We start from the raw sequence: 20,135 nt of genomic DNA on the forward strand, positions 1-20,135 counted from the left end.
ATTGTCACAGTATGTCTGGTATGGGCTTTGTTGGATGGTTGGGATATTTGCAGAGAACAGATGATTAGATAGATCCACAGGCACGCATGAGGGAAGTTCACTGGGCTAGGACTGAGAATGAGGGGGGTTCACTGGGCTAGGACTGAGAATGAGGGGGGTTCACTGGGCTAGGACTGAGAATGAGGGGGGTTCACTGGGCTAGGACTGAGAATGAGGGGGGTTCACTGGGCTAGGACTGAGAATGAGGGGGGTTCACTGGGCTAGGACTGGGCCTGGCCCTGCTACTGGTCCCACTCCTGCTCCTGCAGCTGACTTCAACTTATTCCAGGCCTTGGTGTGAGTCTTCAGAGCCATCTGGGAGAAAGACATAGATACTGTATAAGAGTTTCAAGGATGTTATTTTTCCTGAATAATGAGGAATTCCAGTTTTTTTTTTACTGATACACCAATGAGTATGATTGAGCCCCTCCTATTTTTCCAAATAGTTCCATGGAAGTGAAACATTATTGACTGGCCAAGTCAATATTCAGATCCAATTGAACATTTAGGCAAAAAGACCTCAAAACAAAAAACAATTAAAGATGGCTGCAGTACAGCCCTGGCAGAGCATCACCAGAGTGTCTGGTCGGGTCAAAGGGTCGCAGACTTCAGGAAGTTATTGCATGCAAAGGATTGCCAACCAAATATTAAACATGAGTGCTTAATTTGGACATTACACTGTATGAATCTATCCCATTACTTTTGGTGCCCTGAAATAGGGTGACTATGTATAAAAAGTGTTGTCATTTCTAAATGGTGAGAACCAATATGTACACAAATACCATCAAATAAAAGCTGAGAATCTCTACTTTAACATCATAATAAGTGTTTGATTTCACTGTATCTTGTCACAATCACATCTCAGTTTATTTTAGCCTGGTCATTCTGATCTGTCGCCAAATGCTATTACAATCAGTGGCATGACAATGGTCTCTCACCTCAGAGATCTCCACCTTTCTCTCCCAGGCTCGGACACTCTGCTCCAGCTGGCTGTGAGAGGCCTTGGCTGTGATGTACTGCAGCACGTGGGGCACACGGAAGTCTGCCAGCTGGCCTCTCAGCTTCCTGTTCAGGGTCTCTGCCTTGGCTCTCTCCTGACAGGGGGAGGACACAGAGATGCAAGGGATATTACCAGCAGCTGATTGACATGTTGGCTTCCAATATCCTGTTCACCTTCTTATTAACCTACATTGGTAGAGTAGAAGTGAATTGTGTGGAATGGTAGGATGGGGTTGTGGGGATGGTAAAGGGGGGTGATTAAAGGGATAGTCCAAATATATCAAACCCTCAGTTGTCCTCATCGGCCTGTAGTGAAATCTTCTCAGGCTTTATTAAGGGTACTGCTAACTGTTAGCCTTTGCTGCGGTGGAGAACAGAGAACCGGAGAAGCTTTCACTACTGACCTATCAGGACAACTCAGGGTTTGATATTTCACCTAAACATGAAAATAGGCTGAACCATCCCTTTAAGGGGAATATCTACATGTATCATATGTTTTGGTTGTATGATTTGAGCCATGACTATTAATGAACATTTGCTAATAATTGTTAAAACCCAATAAAAATATACTTTAAAACAGAAAAGAAGTGAACGTGGATAGTGTTTAATGTATGTACTGCTGTTTCATTGATACTGTGATTGTGTATGTGTGTTTCGAATTATCCAAGGGATTGAATCAATCAATAAATCAATCACTCCATCAATCAATATGAACTGGACCTCCTCTGCCTGGAGTGTCTCCTCCTCGATCTTCACCAGCATCTCCTTCCTGGAAGCGATGTCACTGCTTAGCAGCTTGGACTCACATGTCATACTCTGGAGCTTCTTCTGCAATGGGACAAACACCCATTTTATAATATCATATGGCTGTGTACTTCTGAATACCGGTATATCAGTTCATGTTTTAGAATGAGTATGTGTTATTCCCAACTGTGAAATAATAAAGCTATACTGAACTGAATTGAACTGAACTGAACATTCTTCTATATAAACCAAATAAACAGTAGTATTTCCCTTTTCCCACACACACACACACACACACACACACACACACACACATACACACACACACACGCACACGCACACGCACACGCACACACACACACACACACACACACACACACACACACACACACACACACACACACACACAAGTAGTAGTGTTTGGTTAACCTCATCCCCAGGTTATTGCAAACCTGGCCTTAGTGGGAGTGATTTTATTGAGTAAAGTATTTGTTATTATTTAATATCAGAGAATCACACGGCTGAGGCGTAGCTCGAAACGTGTGGTGTGCAAGCACTAGGGGGAACTGCTGTGGGAGATAATTGATGCAAGGTAAAGCCAATGGCTATGTTTGTATGTCTGTTTTCAACAATCTTTCTATTGGCTTAATGAAGGCCAAGTTTGACGTGTTGGTCCACTAGACCTTTTTGGGCAGAAGTGTCTGGGATGGAGACTAATGTTTGGTAGACAACCTAACCTTATAAGAGTTGAGAACCTGCAGGGTGTTCCCTGCCAGCAGTTTGAGGCGCAGCAGGTCCTGGTTCCTCTCGTCGATGCGCTCCAGGTACTGGCTGTTCTCGATCTTCAGCTGTTGGAAGTCCACCTCGTGCAGGGCCTCGCCCATCTCCTCCTTCTGTCTGAGCTGCAGCTGCAGCTTCCTCTTCTGCACCTGCAGCGCTGCGTTCTTCAGCCGCAGCTTCTCCACCAGAGTGTCCTGCAAGGGGTGGATGTGGTCAGACGGGTAGCAGGAGAGGGAGAAGAGACAACGCGGTAGTGAAGGGAGAGGAATAGGGGAACAGGGGGGAGAAGAAAGACACAGAATAGGGGTGAGGAAAGAGGAACAGGGAAACACTGTGGCTGCTTGCATTCTTTTTTTAACCCAAGTTGAAAGATGAAACTGGGATTTTTTTGGTACATGGCAAAAAGAACAGTACAGACAGCTGACAATATTGCAAAACTATAACTATAACGAAACATGATGTGAGGATTTTGGGGTCATCCTGCTTGACATGGCAATGCTGACCTTTGCCCTCATCCTGTCCTCAATGTACCGGATGACTTTCTCTGCTCCCATCATGACACCCCTCTTCTCCCTCAATGCCTTGGCGACATCCCGGTCGAATTCATAGCTGGCTTTCTTGACCTCCACCAGTCGAATGTCTGCCTCCTCCAGAGTGGCCTAGAATGAGACAGGGGCACAGAGATGATGGACGAGGCTTTTGATAACACACGTAAATTCCAGAAATTATGAATGGGATCAAATGGATTTTAACACCACCTATAGGCTACAGGATAATCACAAAGCACAGATCCAGGATTGTCTATCTCTGATTGTTTGTGTGTTTACTTGTTGAATGTACCTTGTAGTTGTGCAGCACTCTCTCTGAACTCTCATTGAGTTTCTCCAGGTCCTCCCTGGTTTCATCTAACTCTCTCTGTGCCACATCACACTTCTGCTCCAGTGTCAGACGTAGTGACCGCTCCTGAGCCAAAGTCCTGGCTTTTAACTTTCTCCCACGGCCCTAAGGTCACACAAAGGCAAGCACAATTGCAGTAACACAGTAATAACACAGCAATAACACACACCAACACCTCTCTTTCTCTCTCTCTCCTCTCTCTCTCTCTCTCTCTCTCTCTCTCTCTCTGTCTCTGTCTCTTTCTCTCTCCCTCTCACTCACCCCAACTTCCATCTGTGATGCTGCTCCCAGTGTCTCTGAAACAGGCTGAGGCACCAAGTCCCTGGGATCCAGTCGGCTGATATAGCGGTCATACATATCCGTCTCTGCCCGGAGCACTGCATTGCAGCGTCTGGAGAAAACACATAGGCCACAATCAAACGCTGATGCCAGAGAATGTAACACAGGTTGGCTAACGAGGAGAGGCTTACTACAGGCATGAGAATAAAGGCAAGACTTCAAAATATCTTTTGAAAAACCAAATCATTTTGATACCTTAAATCCTCGACAAGTTCGACGAGATGTCGCTTATCTGCTTCAGAAACAACTTCTTCTAGGATCACCTCCGCCATGGTTGCTAAGGTAAACAAACTGGTGGGGGGCGTTGTCGCGCGGCTCCAAATTCAGCTTGCACAGGTTGCTTCAGTCTTCTCCTCTCAATCTTTCATCATTATCACGTTCCATCATCACTATCCCCTTCATAAAATATTATCTCTCTACAATTGTTGCCTTTACTCAGCTGCAATATTTCTATTCGTTATTATCATGAGACAAACCATTTTGGGTGCAACTCCTACACACTAGAGAGCGCTGTACGCCGAGCTATGGATGAAACTGGCGTCATATGGCATTCCACAAGTTTATCCAGATGGTGTTCATTTCCGGGTGTCTCGTCTATTGCAATCCGGTTCCCTGCGGTTCGGAATAAGGACCGGGGGGGTTTCCTAAAGAAAGCCCCAAAACCCGACCTCCGCCTGGCTTTGAAAGGGATTTTGAAGTGGTTTCCACTACGCTTGCATATGCCACGCGCCCCGGCGAGGGTGCACCGCACCATGCACAACGGTGGTGCGATTTTCTCAGAGTTAGCATGCTAGCGAACAGCATCGATTTCTACTCCACCCCCTCTCCAACCGGCTGTAGCTACTACTAGTGAATACGCCGTAGCTAGGGGGATCTGTGTAAAACCCAACTTCTGTACTAATGGACTTTCCCGTTCATATCCTCCGCATCCTCTCCATCCTCCCTCTGGAAGATTGCTGACTTGAGAGAGTCATTCCAAGAGTCTCTGCGGTAGGATCTGTCTGCTTCGGATTCGGGATTTAAGGCCCATAAGGGGGTGGGGGGTTTAACCCGCTATAATTTGATTCCTAAACCCCTGTAGCCTATTTTCTCGGTCAGGCTTTTGGGCCAGTTTCTGTCAAATGTTTTAGCCTTTTATTTAACGCATGCTTTTTGTGATTTTACCTCTTCTACCTCAACACTCTATTTCCATCTCTCCTCCCGTCGTTTTAACACTAGCTATATCTGACGGCCCCTTTCCTCCCCTTATCCATCATCAACCTTGGAGCCCCAGTCGGCTTAGCTGCTTCTTGACAATCCCTGCGACGAGCGCTGCTCAGTGGTAACTGTCCGCAGCGCACTGTGGTGGTCATCTCTCGCGGGGCAAGATATCGGATAGCAAAGTAGGAATCCCCCCTCCCCGAACAGCGCAAGACCCCGGACTCCGACACGAAGACGGTGGTGTGTATTGTTCCCATTGCTTGCAGCAAAATAGCTCGGTGGCAATCGGATCCTCCACACAGACCGAGCTCCGGGTCTCGCCATGCCCGGCCCGGCGGCCGGTAGTAAATCTCGGGTGTACGCCGATGTCAACACTTTGAAGAGCAGGGAATATTGGGACTATGAAGCCCACGTGCCTAGCTGGAGGTGAGAGGTTTTGGAATTGTTCCTCAAACATCATGATGCACAATATACTTGCTATTTCTTTTGCAAATGCTTTATCAAACTAAGCTGATCTCTCACTGTTGATGTCCCAATTAATGGGTTTTATATTTTGATTTACAGTATATTCTATATTTATGTCCAAACCCCATAGCCGGTTTGCTCTCCACTCAACACGAGCTACTAGTTTGTCTTAGATAATGTTCCAGTGAGTGAGCCATAACAGTGGTAAATTGCACAGGATCTGTGTGGGCGAGTGAAACATTTGAACAATTTGATATTGTACTAATTGGCCATCAACGCGTCATAGGAGGTCTGGATTGCCACCTTGATGGGAAAATATGATCTCAGATATGATCCAGAGGTTTTTGGCTTGGTAAACAAGGTTTTTTTTGTCGGGACCATTCGGGGTTCGCCTGTTTGAGTCTGCGCGCAGCGCGCTCAGATGTTTGGCGTGCCACTCTATCGATCTGGATGGGAAAGTCATCAATCTGTGAGCTCGAGCAGGCCGAGATGGAGCTGACGCGGATGAGACATCACCGAATGACGCTTGTGAATAATAGACCTAACCAGTTTTCCCATCATTTCAAAGAGTCACATAGATCGCAATAATAAGAACAGTAGATATTTTGTCACAAATATATTATTTAGTTGACTATATAGTCGAGTAGGAGGACATGTAAAGCATTGCACAGCCTATATAATGAACGAATGAGACATAGCCAGCTGTTGGTATGGCAGCCGAAACAGCAGTTTGTTGAAGATTCAGTGGCCCTTTGCTGAATTTTTCACAGTTAGACAGACAATTGAACAAACTCTCCGATACCAGCCCCAAGGACCAAATTCATTATTATAATCAAGGACCCTCCAAGGCTGGTACTTAAAATACCCCCCCCCCTCTCCCCCCCCTCTCTGTGGTTGAAATGTCACTCTCTTTCACTGATGAGGAAAATAATGGTCTAGAGCAGATTCAACCCCCTTCATTTGTTCAAAGCTTTGAATGTGTGGTGAGGGGGGAGGACAAGGGGTAACCTAGGCCTCAATGAAACACAGCACTGACCTCTTCCACCCCCCTCCCCCCCAGTAACCAGGAGGACTACCAGTTGGTGCGGAAGCTGGGCAGGGGGAAGTACAGTGAGGTCTTTGAAGCCATCAACATCAACAACAATGAAAAAGTGGTGGTCAAGATCCTCAAGGTAAGTTGTCTAAGGGCTTGTATGGACCTTCCTGAAGTGTGCACTTATCCACTCGGCTTACATGGATTTACATTTTAAAAGCATACAATTGATGTAAGAGCCCATGCTTACACTAGTCCAATGCTTTGAAATCAATGTGGGATACTGGACAAGTTCACACTCCAGGGAAATGGGTGTAGAATTGGGATGTAGTGAACGTTAAAATAATGATCAGCTACAAAAACTCAGGGATAGATGTAGCCATGGTCATATGGACCAACACCTTACTGAAGCATTCGTTCACATGTAGCCAAGGAGATAGAACGTTTTTTGCATCCTGGTTTAGTCTGATTGGTTGTCTGTCTCTGATCGGACGTCACTTACTAGCCTGTCAAGAAAAAGAAAATCAAGCGTGAAATCAAGATCTTGGAGAATCTGCGAGGGGGAACTAACATCATCCGACTGGTGGACACGGTGAAAGACCCTGTGGTATGTCTATCTTGCCTCTCCTTGCCATAGGCATAGCTCAGGGGTGGGCAGTCTCACCCTGCCAGGGTCGATGTGGGTGCAGGCTTTTGCTCCAACCAAGCAGTAACGCAGCTGTTTCTACGAATCAACAAATGATATCATATGTCTTGAAAGCCTTGATAAGTAGAATCAGATGCACCACTGCTTGGTTAGAGCAAAAGCCCCCACTTGCCGCAAGTCCATGTATATCTGTTTATATGTTGATACACTGTATAGTAATTACAGTGTTACTACACATGTTTAGGGCAACTTTAATTTAAAACTTTCTATTCTATGCAGGTCTTTATATCCTAATGTATTGGTGTATCATTTTATTTTGCAGATGCCTGTAATGTAACATGGCAATGTTTGAATCATCCTGATTTATTAAGCACATGATTGCACCTTACACAGGAGAAGAAATGGATTGGGATGCCTTGTTATACGTCATTTCATGCTTTATCTGTGTTCATTTGCTTCTGCCTCGTTGTGAGTGTCCAGCCACTGTATGCTTTGCCTCTTACTTTACAGTAAATATGGCTCATAATAACAACAACAATGCCTCTATGTCTGTCTGATTTATCATTGTGATTTGATTATCTCTGTCTCTCTCTGATTTTTCCCTCTTTCTCTCCTCTCTCCGGTCTCTCTGCAGTCCCGAACGCCTGCGCTAGTCTTTGAATGCATCAATAACACAGATTTTAAGGTAGAATTATCTGATATCTTGGCATGAAGGATTTTCTATTGTTGGGGTGACAATGTGTGTTTGTGTGTATGTGAGAGAGAGAGACAGAGAAGGTTTGGTGGAATGTGCTTTTCCAAGCTTGAATCGTTTTTTTTCTCTCTTATCAGGAGCTCTACCAGAAGTTAACAGATTTTGATATACGTTTTTACATGTATGAACTACTAAAGGTGAGCCATGCCGTTTTACCTCTTCTGAGTGCTGTAGTTTTGAATGCACTTGTCCCCTGAACTTGGTTAGTTTGAAGCGATCATGATCCCAGATCTGTATGTGAGGTATCCTTGTTATGCCTTAGTTATACGAGTTGGCTAAAGCACACACAGATCTGGGACCAGGCTAATAGTCAGTGTGTGTCTGACATTATAATGATCCTGGTCTCTGTGCTCTCTCAGGCCCTGGACTACTGCCATAGTATGGGTATTATGCACCGTGACGTCAAACCCCATAATGTGATGATCGACCACCAGATGAGGACGGTAGGCGGTGCTCTACACCTGTCCTATACCCATAGAGTTATAAATACTAGGGGGCGCTCTACATCTGTCCTACAGTGCATCCGGAAAGTATTGAGACCCCTTGACGTTTTCCACATTTTGTTATGTTACAGCCTTATTCTAAAATGGATTAAATTCATTTTTTTTCTCATCAATCTACACCCAATACCCCATAATGACAAAGCCAAAACAGGTTTTTACAAATGTTTGCTAATTTATTAAAAATAAAAAACTTAAATATCACATTTACATAAGTATTCAGACCCTCTGCTATGACACTCGAAATTGAGCTCAGGTGCATCCTGTTTCCATTGATCATCCTTAAGATGTTTCTAACGACTTGATTGGAGTCCACCTGGGGTAAATTCAATTGATTGGACATGATATGAAACAACACACACCTGTCTATATAAGGTCCCACAGTTGACAGTGCATGTCAGAGCAAAAACCAGGCCATGAGGTCGAAGGAATTATCCGTAGACCTCAGAGACAGGATTGTGTCGAGGCACAGATCTGGGGAAAGGACAAAAAGAATTCTGCAGTATTGAAGGTCCCCAAGAACACAGTAGCCTCCATCATTCTTAAATGGAAGAAGTTTGGAACCACCAAGACTCTTCCTCGAGCTGGCTGCCCGGCCAAACTGAGCAATAGGGGGAGAAGGGCCATCGTCAGGGAGGTGACCAAGAACCCAACGGTCACTCTGACAGAGATCCAGAGTTCCTCTGTGGAGATGGGAGAACCTTCCAGAAGGACAACCATCTCTGCAGCACTCCACCAATCAGGCCTTTATGGTAGAGTGGCCAGACGGAAGCCACTCCTCAGTAAAAAGCACATGACAGCCCACTTGGAGTTTGCCAAAAGGCACCTAAAGGACTCTCAGACCATGAGAAACAAGATTCTCTTGTCTGATGAAACCAAGATTTAACTTTTTGGCCTGAATGCCAAGCGCCATGTCTGGAGGAAACCAGGCACCACTCATCACCTGGCCAATACCATCCATATGGTAAAGCATGGTGGTGGCAGCATGCTGCTGTGGGGATATTTTTCAGCGGCAGGATCGAGGGAAAGATGAACAGAGCAAAGTACAGAGAGATCCTTGATGAAAGCCTGCTCAGGACCTCAGACTGGGGCGAAGGTTCACCGTCCAACAGGACAACGACTCTAAGCACACAGCCAAGACAATGCAGGAGTGGCTTCGAGACAAGTCTCTGAATGTTCTTGAGAGGCCCAGCCAGAGCCCGGACTTGAACCCGATCGAACATCTCTGGAGAGACCTGAAAATAGCTGTGCACCGACGCTCCCCATCCAACCTGATAGAGCTTGAGACGATCTGCAGAGAAGAATGGGAGAAACTCCCCAAATACAGATGTGACTCCCCAATTACTAATATTGCCACTAGGTGGCATTAAGGCAACTGCAGAGAAATCTTGACATTTTCAATGGCATTATTTAGTTATTATTTTGGTTAATTTTTCATTTCAACGGGATCACCTATATAGATATAGTATACATTTTAAAAGTGACCATCACACCCTTGTGTGTATGGTCTGTGAGTAGTAGTGCTGTTTCTAACACTGTTTTGCTTTGTCTCTTTCAGCTGCGTCTTATAGACTGGGGTCTAGCTGAGTTCTACCATCCAGCACAGGAGTACAATGTCAGAGTAGCGTCACGCTACTTTAAAGGCCCAGAGTTGCTTGTGGATTACCAGGTAAATCTCTAGCACAAATGCGCGCACACATACTCACACCTGGCCTTCCTGTATATGTGCTCCAGTGAAATCTTTCCATATCAGTTTCATTGCAATATTTCATGTCATGTTCAGTTTCCACACTGAATCTTCTTTGTAGCCAACAATGGCACTCTAGTAACTCTATTACATGCACCAAAGCTATTTTTGAAAGCTGTTGTATGGTGACTTAAGTGAGTTGATTTACAGTAAAGCAGTAATATTATTATTATTAATAATAATAATAATAATAATAATAATAATAATATAACTGAGTCCCTGTGTGTTCCTGTCAGATGTATGACTACAGTCTGGACATGTGGAGTTTGGGCTGCATGCTGGCCAGTATGATCTTCCAGAAAGAGCCCTTCTTCCACGGCCAGGACAATTATGACCAGGTAGCCATACTAGCCCACCACCCAACTGACACGAACAGTCTACTCTTACCATCAAACCTCCTTCCTCTCATCTCATTACATACCCACATATTCCACCCAATCACACCACTTCTTACTACTTACGTAATACTCAGTCACTTGTCTAAAGGCCCATTTGTTCTGATTTCAGCTGGTCCGGATTGCCAAAGTCCTGGGGACAGATGAGCTGTTTGGATACCTGCGTAAATACCACATTGAACTGGACCCACGCTTCAAAGACCTGCTAGGACAGTGAGTACCAGCATTCACACATGGGAAAGAGGGTTACTCCCTGTGTTTACCTGTAATAGGTGAATATATTTGGATTAGCTGTCGTTAACAAGCACATTAGTGTGCTAAACACTGTGATGTTCTTGTTATGGTGATTTGGTTGCAGTGACAACTGCTAGTTTTTGTATGCATTCCAGCATAGAGGTATTATATATAACACACTTGGTGTGTGTGTGTGTATGTATGTGTGTGTGTATATATATATATATATATATATAACACTGCTTGACCGTCTCTCTAGCTCCATAAAAGGATCCAGTACATCCACTCCCAGGTGAATGATTTGAGTAATAATGTTTTCTTGAATTGACCACAGAGCACTAAGCCAGCTCTCTGTCTCCCCCTGTAGACAGACGAGGAAACGCTGGGAGCAGTTTGTGCAGACAGAGAACCAGCACCTGGTGAGCCCTGAGGCTCTGGACCTGCTGGATAAGCTGCTTCGCTATGACCATCAGCAGAGACTGACCGCCACTGAGGCCATGGAGCACCCCTACTTCTGTAAGTCACCAAGGAACACTCCCTACTTCACTTAGAAAAACGCTCCACTTCATTACTATCCAATCACCATGGGATTTTATTGAGCACGATTGACTCAATGCTTTTGCTTGGGGTAGTTACTGTATTACTACACAGGTACAGGAGCAACTCATTGGAAAGTACCACACACCCACGCTTGCTGACAACCCCTGTGATAGGTTGATGGTGTTGGGGAAATGAGATATTATGTTTAACATGGTGCCCTTTCCACAGACCCTGTCCTGAAAGAACAGTCTCTCTCCAACACGGATGGCAATATGGTGTCCAGTGGATCTACTACGGCTCGATGAAAGCAGGTAGAAACACACACACACACACACACAAACTCATAATGTCAGACCAAGTACATTATTTTGCGTTCATGTATGTAAGAAATAATTAACAATATCACCTTGCTTCCCTTTTTGTCTTTCAGAAGAACATTTGTTACCTCAACTTTTTACCCCTCTGTGGCAGAAACCTATTCAAGTGTACAGTGACAATGGATCAAAGCAATGCCGACCAGGAACACACACCTATGTGTGCATATACGGACGCACGCACGCACACGCACACACACACACACCCACACACACACACACCCACACACACACTCACCCTCCTCCTCTGTGTGGTTGGCCTCGTCCCAGTTACATGTGAAGCAGCCAGACCAATGAGCTTGATGCTGTCTCACTGCTGCCCAGGCCATCTTTTATCATTAGGTAAACAGAAGAAGAAAGAAAAAAGACCCCTACCCCTTCATTAGCCCCCCCCCCCCTTCCTCCTCCCCCTTTCCCTCCCCCTCCCTTGTTTAAATAAGCATGGAGAATGAAAAGGAGCGTTGAGCCTGCCCCCCTCCCTTTTTGCCCCCTCCCCTCCCTCCTCGGTCTGTCTGTCTGTCCAGTATTCAGCCCCCCCCCCTTTCCCTGGCAGACCTGAGCTCTCAGTCTCCACACACTGTAGTACTGAAGAAGCATGGTGGACCTTTTCTCTGCTCTAGGTAGAATGATGATAATAATATTAATGAAAATAAATGATTTTTATTTAGATGGATGTGTTTGTCATTATTTTGTCAAATTTGTCAAAGGCTGTACTGTTGATTGAGGTGGTCATACAGTGGGTGTTGAATGGGTGTTTTACAATTACATGATCGTAATTTGCGGAATATCTAAGAACAGTGGGTCCACATTGTCATGGGTTTCAGAAGGCAACAAAGTTTTGTTTTGACAACAAGGACTTGTCTCCCCCAAACACCCACACCCTAGAACAAGGCCTTGTCTCCCCCAAACACCCACACCCTAGAACAAGGCCCAACCAAGAGAGAGCTCTAATGTTGTGACAGGCACTGCCCAGTCTCACACAGTTACTGTCAACCATCAAAGAGCACATTCCCGTAGCCCATGTTATCTGTGTATGGCTTTCTCCAATTACCCTGGAATTATGGGCCCCGTGAAACCAGATCAGTCTTATCCCCTCATATGTCGTGCAGTGTTGATGCAACGTGATCCCCCATAACTTCACAGCCAAGTGGAGTGGCTGGAGTACACCTGTCTGCCTTCCCCTCTCACGCCTCACGTTGATACGGCTCACAGGAAGCTCAATGAGGTCAATCCTCATGCTGAATATTTGTTGTTTGTCAGTAGGAGACAAGTGGATTGGTTTTTGGTCTGTTGACCCAGTTCTATAGATTGCTGTACATGTGTGTAGACACTGCTAATTGTTTATGGTGATGTTGTGGATATGTCCACCCATCTCACCAATTTGTGTGACCCATTTCACAACCACACAGCATGAATCTTGTTTGTTAGTTACCGAATGACCTCCTAGCCCCTGTCTCCTAGACACGACTGTAGAACTGGGCAACAGATTCATCAATCATGCTGTGTGGTCATTTCATAGTAATAGGCAAATTGTATTGGAAAGGTTGTTTTTGTCCTCCTCAGCATCTTGCGCCTGACTTCACGTGCCTTCATGCTGTCATGTGTGCCGTTCAACCCCAAGCCTGGCTAAGGGAGGAGCGGGTGTGAATGGAATTACTAGCAGATGAGGAGGAGCAGATGACCTAATAGCATCCTGCAGTGTTTCCGCACACCGCTCAAGTGACTCTGGCCACCTTCGGAGTTGACGCAGTTTCTCCACAACAATTCTCTGTCAATATGTATCAACTGTGGTGTTGTTTTCCAACAAGCCGTATCCTTACTGTCCATGGATGTCAACATATTAACTCATTTGTATCTGCCTGTAGTAATTTTATATCAGTGTCTGTCCAGCTATTGGCAATCTATATCTGACTAATTGAACCACATGCAGGGAAAACACAAACACAATTTACTCAGCAGTCGATTTGGACTGAGTAAAGCTGATGACTGATGTGTTTTTTTTCATAGTATCATGCATGAGGCATAGAGCTACCTCATCAATCTTTTACTCATACATTACTGTCTGGTGGAGTTATAGCCTACTGTAATATGCTGTGTGTTTTATTCTTCATTTCTATACAGTACTAGTATCATGTTTGCAGAATGAACCAATCTCTATTATTAATATAAGTAATTATACTGTAAATATCAGAGTACTTGATCCTACTAACATCTGTGATGATGAGGCAATTGATGCATGTGTTGACTAAAGAAGTGTTATCTTGGTTAGTGTTTCATTACGGTCTAAGTCTGGCCAAGCAGGACTAGTGCTACACCCATGGCTATAGACCATGCAGACAGTCCAACACTGTGACGATACGATGTACAAATTCCATTAAACTTTACTCAATTGGCTCCTTTGGTAGACCTTCATATCAGTGTCCTAGACCGAGAACTTTGCGTCAGACGTAAAAGGTGGGTTGTGTGCAGTGCAGTACATGAAAATCCTATATCCTGATCAGAGCTCATTAATCAACTTGCATTACAGTCAATGATGTCCTAAACACCCGAGTTGGCATGTTCTTTCTCTAAGTATATTGACTGTTGTATTGCATAACTAGACTTACATAACCAAACAAGAACCACCTATCCCATGTATGGACGGTAGAGTGCGATCCACAGGCCATTTAAAATGGATTAAATTAAAAGAATTTGCCAACAATCCACACACAATACCCCAGAGTGACAAAGCGAAAACTTTGTCATTCTGGGGTATTTTGTGTGGATTGTGGATTGTAGGCAAATTCTTTTAATTGAATCCATTTTAAATTGAGTCTATAACACAACAAAATGTGGAAAAAGTGAAGGGGTCTGAATACTTTCTAAAGGCACTGTATATCTGTCAACCCCCTACCCCAGGCACTGCAGGTCAATTAACCTAATCTACAGTAAGTACTGGTGGTGGAGCCAAGCAGCCAAACAGCCACTCAGCTAAGTAAGTGTATGAAAAGAAGGTCAACTAACTGTATCAGTGACATCATGGAGCTCTAGCCCTCCTCTTCCTCAGACCTCCTGTGGTTTAGAACTCACAAGATAGTAGTTCTCTTGTACGTGGGGGGAGGTGGCTACAGAAACCATTGAGGTCGTTCTGTTGAGGGGCGGTGATGGTGTGTATTACTGTACCGTAAGGGTTGGTGTGAGTATAGCCATATTTATTGGATATTATAGTACAGCTCCACCACAGTGCTATTATTTTATGATTAATACTGTATGGAGCTCCACCACAGGGCCATGTTGTGTTGTTTAGCTCCATGGCAGGGCCTTCTTGTTTTTCATCACAGGTCCCTGCCTATCATTCTCCATCATTGTGTGCTTTGCTGTGAAATCCTACTGTTATATGATTCTGTATGTAGAAGAATTCACCCTACCAGTGAAGGTGTCTGTTCAGGGTCACTAAACATGTGCAGCCCAGTGTGTGTGTCAGACTTGAGTTTCTGAAGAGTGATTAAGTGTGTTTCTGAGTGGAAGCGATAGCTAGGCAGGTGACGGCTCATATGTGTGTGTGTGTGTGTGTGTACAATACATATGTATGAGCGTACATGTATGCATGCATGTGTGAGTGCGTGTGTGTGTGCCCAGCAGAGTGTACTGAAAGATCAACTTCTTACTCGGGAGGAAACCAGAGAGCCTTCTTCCTGCCCTAATCCTACAACCTGACTCTCCTCCCAAGCCTCCCTCACGCTCAGCCAACATCTAGCTCCATCAAACATTCAGGACTGGCCTTGTAAGACCAGCATCAGCCGGTGTCCAGTCAGCACAGACTCAGACACGCACGCACGCACGCACGCACGCACGCACGCACGCACGCACGCACAGAGATCTGTGTTTACAGCACAGATTTTCCATGTCCTCCAACAACCCATATTATAATTTGGAATTTAGGTTTGAAGGGATGAAAGCTTGTTTACAGTAGACAGATGTGTGGGTAGTTGCAGTTGCCTTTCTTTTGAATGTTTGTGAAAGAGGGTGCATGTCATCCATACAGCAGTATTCGGGTTCATATGAATGTAATTATAAACATGCAAAAAAGGCATCAACTGTGTATCTCCAACTATTATATTATGTAGCAAATGAGATTCCCTGATAAATAAACTGAAATGGACACTGAATGCTGTTTCTTCATGTTAAACCAGAATTAAAAATGAATTCAACCCTGTGTGTGTGGTTATATGGGCTTCATTGAGCTTTGTGAGTGTTACCCATGGTTATGCATTTCTGAACAGCACCATCAGTCCAATATGTCTATAAATTAAATGGTGTTTATCTCTGTGGGTGTGTGTGCGTCCGTCTCAGACTCCTCCCACCATAGTTTTTTTGACCGAAATGATAACCTTTATAAACCCTATCAACATATTAATGCGTCCCAATTTTCAACCATTTTTATAGAATTAGGACACAAGACTACTACTCTTTCATACACCCTAACACTTTCATATACCCTGCAGAGTCTACACATCATAGGACAGTATTGTTCTGCATTTTATTACACACCAAACACACAAGCCTGTAACATCCCAACAACACAAAAACAACAGACATGAAATGATGCTGGATTGGTTTAAACTGTTATGAGGTAAGAATTTTAATAGATACAGAAAACAAATACAAGTATCACAGTGAACAAGTCAGTGGCCCTGACCCTTTCTGTTTAGTAATGTGCACCCATTTCTCACTTCCCAGAGGTTTCAGCACACACAAAAACAAACAACCCAACACCAAACCTACACAGGAGGAACATCCCAAAAAACAAACAAACAGGTGTCTCTCCTTTCCTTCCCCATGGTAACGTTGCCACTTGCTTAATTACAATTGGACAGTCTCACCTGCTGAAATTTCACACAAGACATGATACTGTGGTTGCCATAGAGATAGTGATAGTCCATCAGAAGAAAAGGGCTGATTTATTCCGTATCAAAGCCTGGTCATCACAGGCTCCTATATCAAGCAGTCTATCAGAGTAATTTCTGGTTCCACTACTGCCCCCTTCCAAATGAAATAATACAGGTGCGCTGGGCCAAAATGTCCATCTGTGCCCCCCTGGTGTGGTTGGTGTGGAGACGTAAAGGGGCTGCTTCCCCAAAATGAATCATACCCCCCACTGGCTGGTAGAGGCTTGTTGGGAGGGTTGGGGGCGGGGATCTGGGGGGGGGGTCCTTGGTCACCCCCCCTTTTTAATGTTGCTACTGCGTCTGCGGCGGAAACAGGTGGGCAAGCACTTCCTCTCAGACTTGGTGGCAGGGGAGCTGGGTACTGGTAGGGGAGAGCCTTGCTTCCTGAAACCCAGAGAGAGAGAGAGAGAGAGAGAGAGAGAGAGAGAGAGAGAGGGACAGCTTGACTGTTAGTCAGTGTGGCGTATTCTTCAACAGCTAGTCATTTAATATCTACATCGTCCATGATATTCAGAACATTATTTTTTGGGATGGAACATCAAAATGGACCTACCAATTGCATTGCACTACATTACACTCTGAGATGTATTTGAGGGAAGTTGTCCCATTGAAACATTGCTATTAGAATATAGAAGCATTCCAACAGTGTAGTGTCATCTGCATTGATATTGTACCCTGTACCTGTTACTGTCCCTCAGTTAGTGTGTGTACTGTACACTACCGTTTAAATGCTAAGAATACATAAAGACAGTTGCATCATGGGGGTACATAAAGACTGCTGCATCGTGGGGGTCCAGGCCTCACCTGATGTTGACTGTGGTATTGGTGGCTTCTCGAGTCCGCACCTGCCTCATCACACGTAGCAAGCGGCAGATCTGGCGGATCGTCATCTTGGGGGCATGGCAGGCCAGATGGGGGCGGGGGGCCCCTCGTGGGCCACGGTATGTGATCAGAGACATGTAGCCCCCCCCAGGACCCTTCCCAAACAGCTGCAGGGGCTGGACACTGCTGCTGGCATAGCAGGATGCACACTGGGGGAATACGAGAGAAGAGGGGGAGAGAGAGCTTTAGCCAAGCATGATGATACCAAATATAAACAAATCTGTTGATTTCTGTTGGGATTTAAAAAAAAAAAAAAAAAGAATTTAGGGCTTATCCGATCATAACGGGTTTTCTATGGTAAGGCAAAAACTAAAATATGTATATTTTTTGTGGTTCACTAGACCATGGTTCAATTATCATGAGGTTTAGTTTATTGTCATTTCATACAACATTTCATTTCATTTATCAAAAGGTGTATTCTCACAAAACGAGGAAAAAGTTTGTCTTTCCCTGGAAAACCAGTTCAGACCGGTCCAAAAATCAGGGCATCGGAAGACAAGTGGAAAGATACTGAGTATCTAAACACCATTAACACTTTGAGATCACACTTAATTAATTAGCATACGAGCCTCCTCCTGCCTAGCTATCGCCTTCGCTCATGAACACACTTAATCACTCTTCGTCAGAAACTCAAGCCTGACACACACACACACACACACACACACACACACACACACACACACACACACACACACACACACACACACACACACACACACACACACACACACACACACACACGTGCCGTCATCCAGAACACACAAACATAGGCTCAATCAGAAACTCAAATCCAACACACACACACACACACACACACACACGCATGCACGCACGCACACACACACACACACACACACACAGGGTCGATCTCACAGAGAGAATGACGATACACAGATTATTTTACTCGACACCTGATCAGGACGGAGAGACAACACTGGCTGGACATCCGTTCCTTACACTGCCAGACAACCTGACCTACTGCAATTTGTTCTGCCAAAGGTATACAGCTGAAACCCATCCACTGGCTCATTGAAATAGGCAGACAGTATAGCATAACATTATATAAGGCCCCTGTCTACATCAATAACGTCATATATACATACATGTACAGTATAATGTCTATGGTCCGGAAATATGTCATTTTGTCTTAATGACGTCAGAGTAAGTTGCTCTCCATCTTGCAATCCCTCACATTTCCTCCATCTAACTGTACATAATGAGAACAGATCTATACACAATTCTCTGCTGATCTAGTCCTGGTCAAACCCAGCCTTTAAATGGGCTCTGAGAATACACACATTTCCCCCGAACCAGATGCATCTATACAGATAGCCGTATATGGCTCTGCCCCACACCACTAACGTCTGTGGCTATGTTCACTCAAACACTCCAATACTTACAGGGACTACAGTTGCCATGCAGATGGACTATGGTCTATCCGTTGAGAGTGCTGTGGTTCAGGTGTGAGATGAGGGGGAAATTGAGTCACTGTGGTCATGTCTCCTTCTTATAATGACTGAGGCCAAATGGGGCTTGACCAATCACATCCCGGACGATACAAGACAGCCCTGCCCACTTGTGACATCACCAAAGTGAGCTCACTGCTCCCACACACACACACACGCACACACGCACACACACGCACACACACACACACACACACACAAACACACACACAGACGAGCAAGGATGTCTCATGTTACAAAGGCTCAGCATCACAATAAAGCTGTACATTATTGAGAAGCCTTTTGTCTCTGTGGGTAAATTTAGAAGCAAAGGGACAAAGTGTAATTCTGGGAATGATGCGGAAGAAGAAAAGGATGACAAGCTTCAAGGAGAGGTGCATTGTGACGTCACTGCAGTGTTTGCATTGAATTTGGCCCCTTATACTCATGCCTGCCTGATGTAGACCTCATGATAGCTCTTTCATTAATGTGTGTGCCCAGAGGAGTGGCTCCATTGAGCACAAAGGTGAGCTGTTGTTGTATGAAAGTGTGCCTCATCAGTGGCATGCTTCACGTCATTGTCAGGAACAACTGTGTTAGAACTCTTACTCTACCCCCTTAATATAGTAACACATACCTACACAAATAGCTGCACAGACAGTCGGACGGACGGACAGTCAGACAGATTAGACTATTTGTCTGTGATCTTTTTTTTTAAATGTTTACATGTTTTTAGGGCATTTCTGCTTTATTGGGATAGAGACAGTAGAGATTGACAGGAAGGATGGGAGAGAGAGGAGGGATGACGTGCAAGATAGGTCGAGGGTCGGAATCGAACCAGGAACCTTGCGATTATGTGGTAAGCACATTAGTGTGCTACGCCACTAAGCGCCCCAATTTGTCTGTGATCTTAATATTTTCAAGTCCCAGCTACTTCAGCTTTCAGTTTCCATACATTCCACAGACTGGACAAGACACTTACTTAAGCTTACTTGTAATGATTTTTATTGTTGCCTGACTTAACCATCTGCGGTGGGGTTGAATCCAATTTTAATCAGCATTCTTAAGATATTAATTCAAGCATAATTCAGTGATGAAAAACTCATCCAAGAAAATATCTGTAAATGTCCTCTTGTGCCACCTACCGGTAGACTCTTGACCTTATCATCAACTGCTTGGCCAAACCGGTCTGTT

At 44.7% G+C, this 20,135-nt stretch overlaps 3 protein-coding genes across 4 annotated transcripts; 1 reads left to right on the plus strand and 2 right to left on the minus strand.

The window, feature by feature from the left end:
* Positions 1-36: 36 nt before the first annotated feature.
* On the minus strand, positions 37-3,561 carry cfap263 (cilia and flagella associated protein 263; the record flags this gene model as incomplete). Its single annotated transcript, XM_083666483.1, has 6 exons — positions 37-354; positions 978-1,133; positions 1,759-1,866; positions 2,520-2,756; positions 3,066-3,221; positions 3,403-3,561. Coding segments are annotated over 6 exons (918 nt in total), but the record flags the coding sequence as incomplete, so codon positions are not given.
* Positions 3,562-4,396: 835 nt separating this feature from the next.
* csnk2a2b (casein kinase 2, alpha prime polypeptide b) lies at positions 4,397-12,353 on the plus strand. 2 transcript variants are annotated; one of them, XM_083665610.1, is made up of 12 exons: positions 4,397-5,424; positions 6,524-6,635; positions 7,002-7,103; positions 7,777-7,827; positions 7,974-8,033; positions 8,256-8,339; positions 9,955-10,065; positions 10,380-10,481; positions 10,651-10,751; positions 11,140-11,288; positions 11,541-11,623; positions 11,743-12,353. In XM_083665610.1, the coding sequence occupies exons 1-11, from the start codon at positions 5,321-5,323 to the stop codon at positions 11,615-11,617; spliced, it is 1,053 nt and encodes a 350-aa protein (XP_083521736.1). In that variant the 5' UTR covers positions 4,397-5,320; the 3' UTR covers positions 11,618-11,623; positions 11,743-12,353. The 2 variants fall into 2 exon arrangements, with proteins under 2 accessions (XP_083521736.1, XP_083521737.1); XM_083665611.1 differs by lacking the exon at positions 7,777-7,827.
* Positions 12,354-16,849: 4,496 nt separating this feature from the next.
* Positions 16,850-18,964, minus strand: LOC310801938 (uncharacterized protein). The gene is made up of 3 exons (XM_083666146.1): positions 18,897-18,964; positions 17,419-17,645; positions 16,850-16,998 (listed from the first exon to the last, which is right to left on the minus strand). The coding sequence occupies exons 1-3, from the start codon at positions 18,912-18,914 to the stop codon at positions 16,884-16,886; spliced, it is 360 nt and encodes a 119-aa protein (XP_083522272.1). The 5' UTR covers positions 18,915-18,964; the 3' UTR covers positions 16,850-16,883.
* Between the last annotated feature and the right edge of the window lie 1,171 nt (positions 18,965-20,135).

The sequence above is a fragment of the Argentina silus genome (assembly GCF_951799395.1).
Source record: "Argentina silus genome assembly, chromosome: 3".
Classification (NCBI taxonomy): domain Eukaryota; kingdom Metazoa; phylum Chordata; class Actinopteri; order Argentiniformes; family Argentinidae; genus Argentina; species Argentina silus.

Excerpts from the sequence above, each read along its gene's own strand:
- csnk2a2b (XM_083665610.1), top strand. The coding sequence starts at position 5,321 with ATGCCCGGCCCGGCGGCCGGTAGTAAATCTCGGGTGTACGCCGATGTC. Across the intron at positions 8,034-8,255 it reads ACATGTATGAACTACTAAAG|GCCCTGGACTACTGCCATAG; the intron begins GTGAGCCATGCC and ends GTGCTCTCTCAG. Across the intron at positions 8,340-9,954 it reads TCGACCACCAGATGAGGACG|CTGCGTCTTATAGACTGGGG; the intron begins GTAGGCGGTGCT and ends TGTCTCTTTCAG.
- LOC310801938 (XM_083666146.1), bottom strand. Across the intron at positions 16,999-17,418 it reads AATACCACAGTCAACATCAG|GAAGCAAGGCTCTCCCCTAC; the intron begins GTGAGGCCTGGA and ends TCTGGGTTTCAG.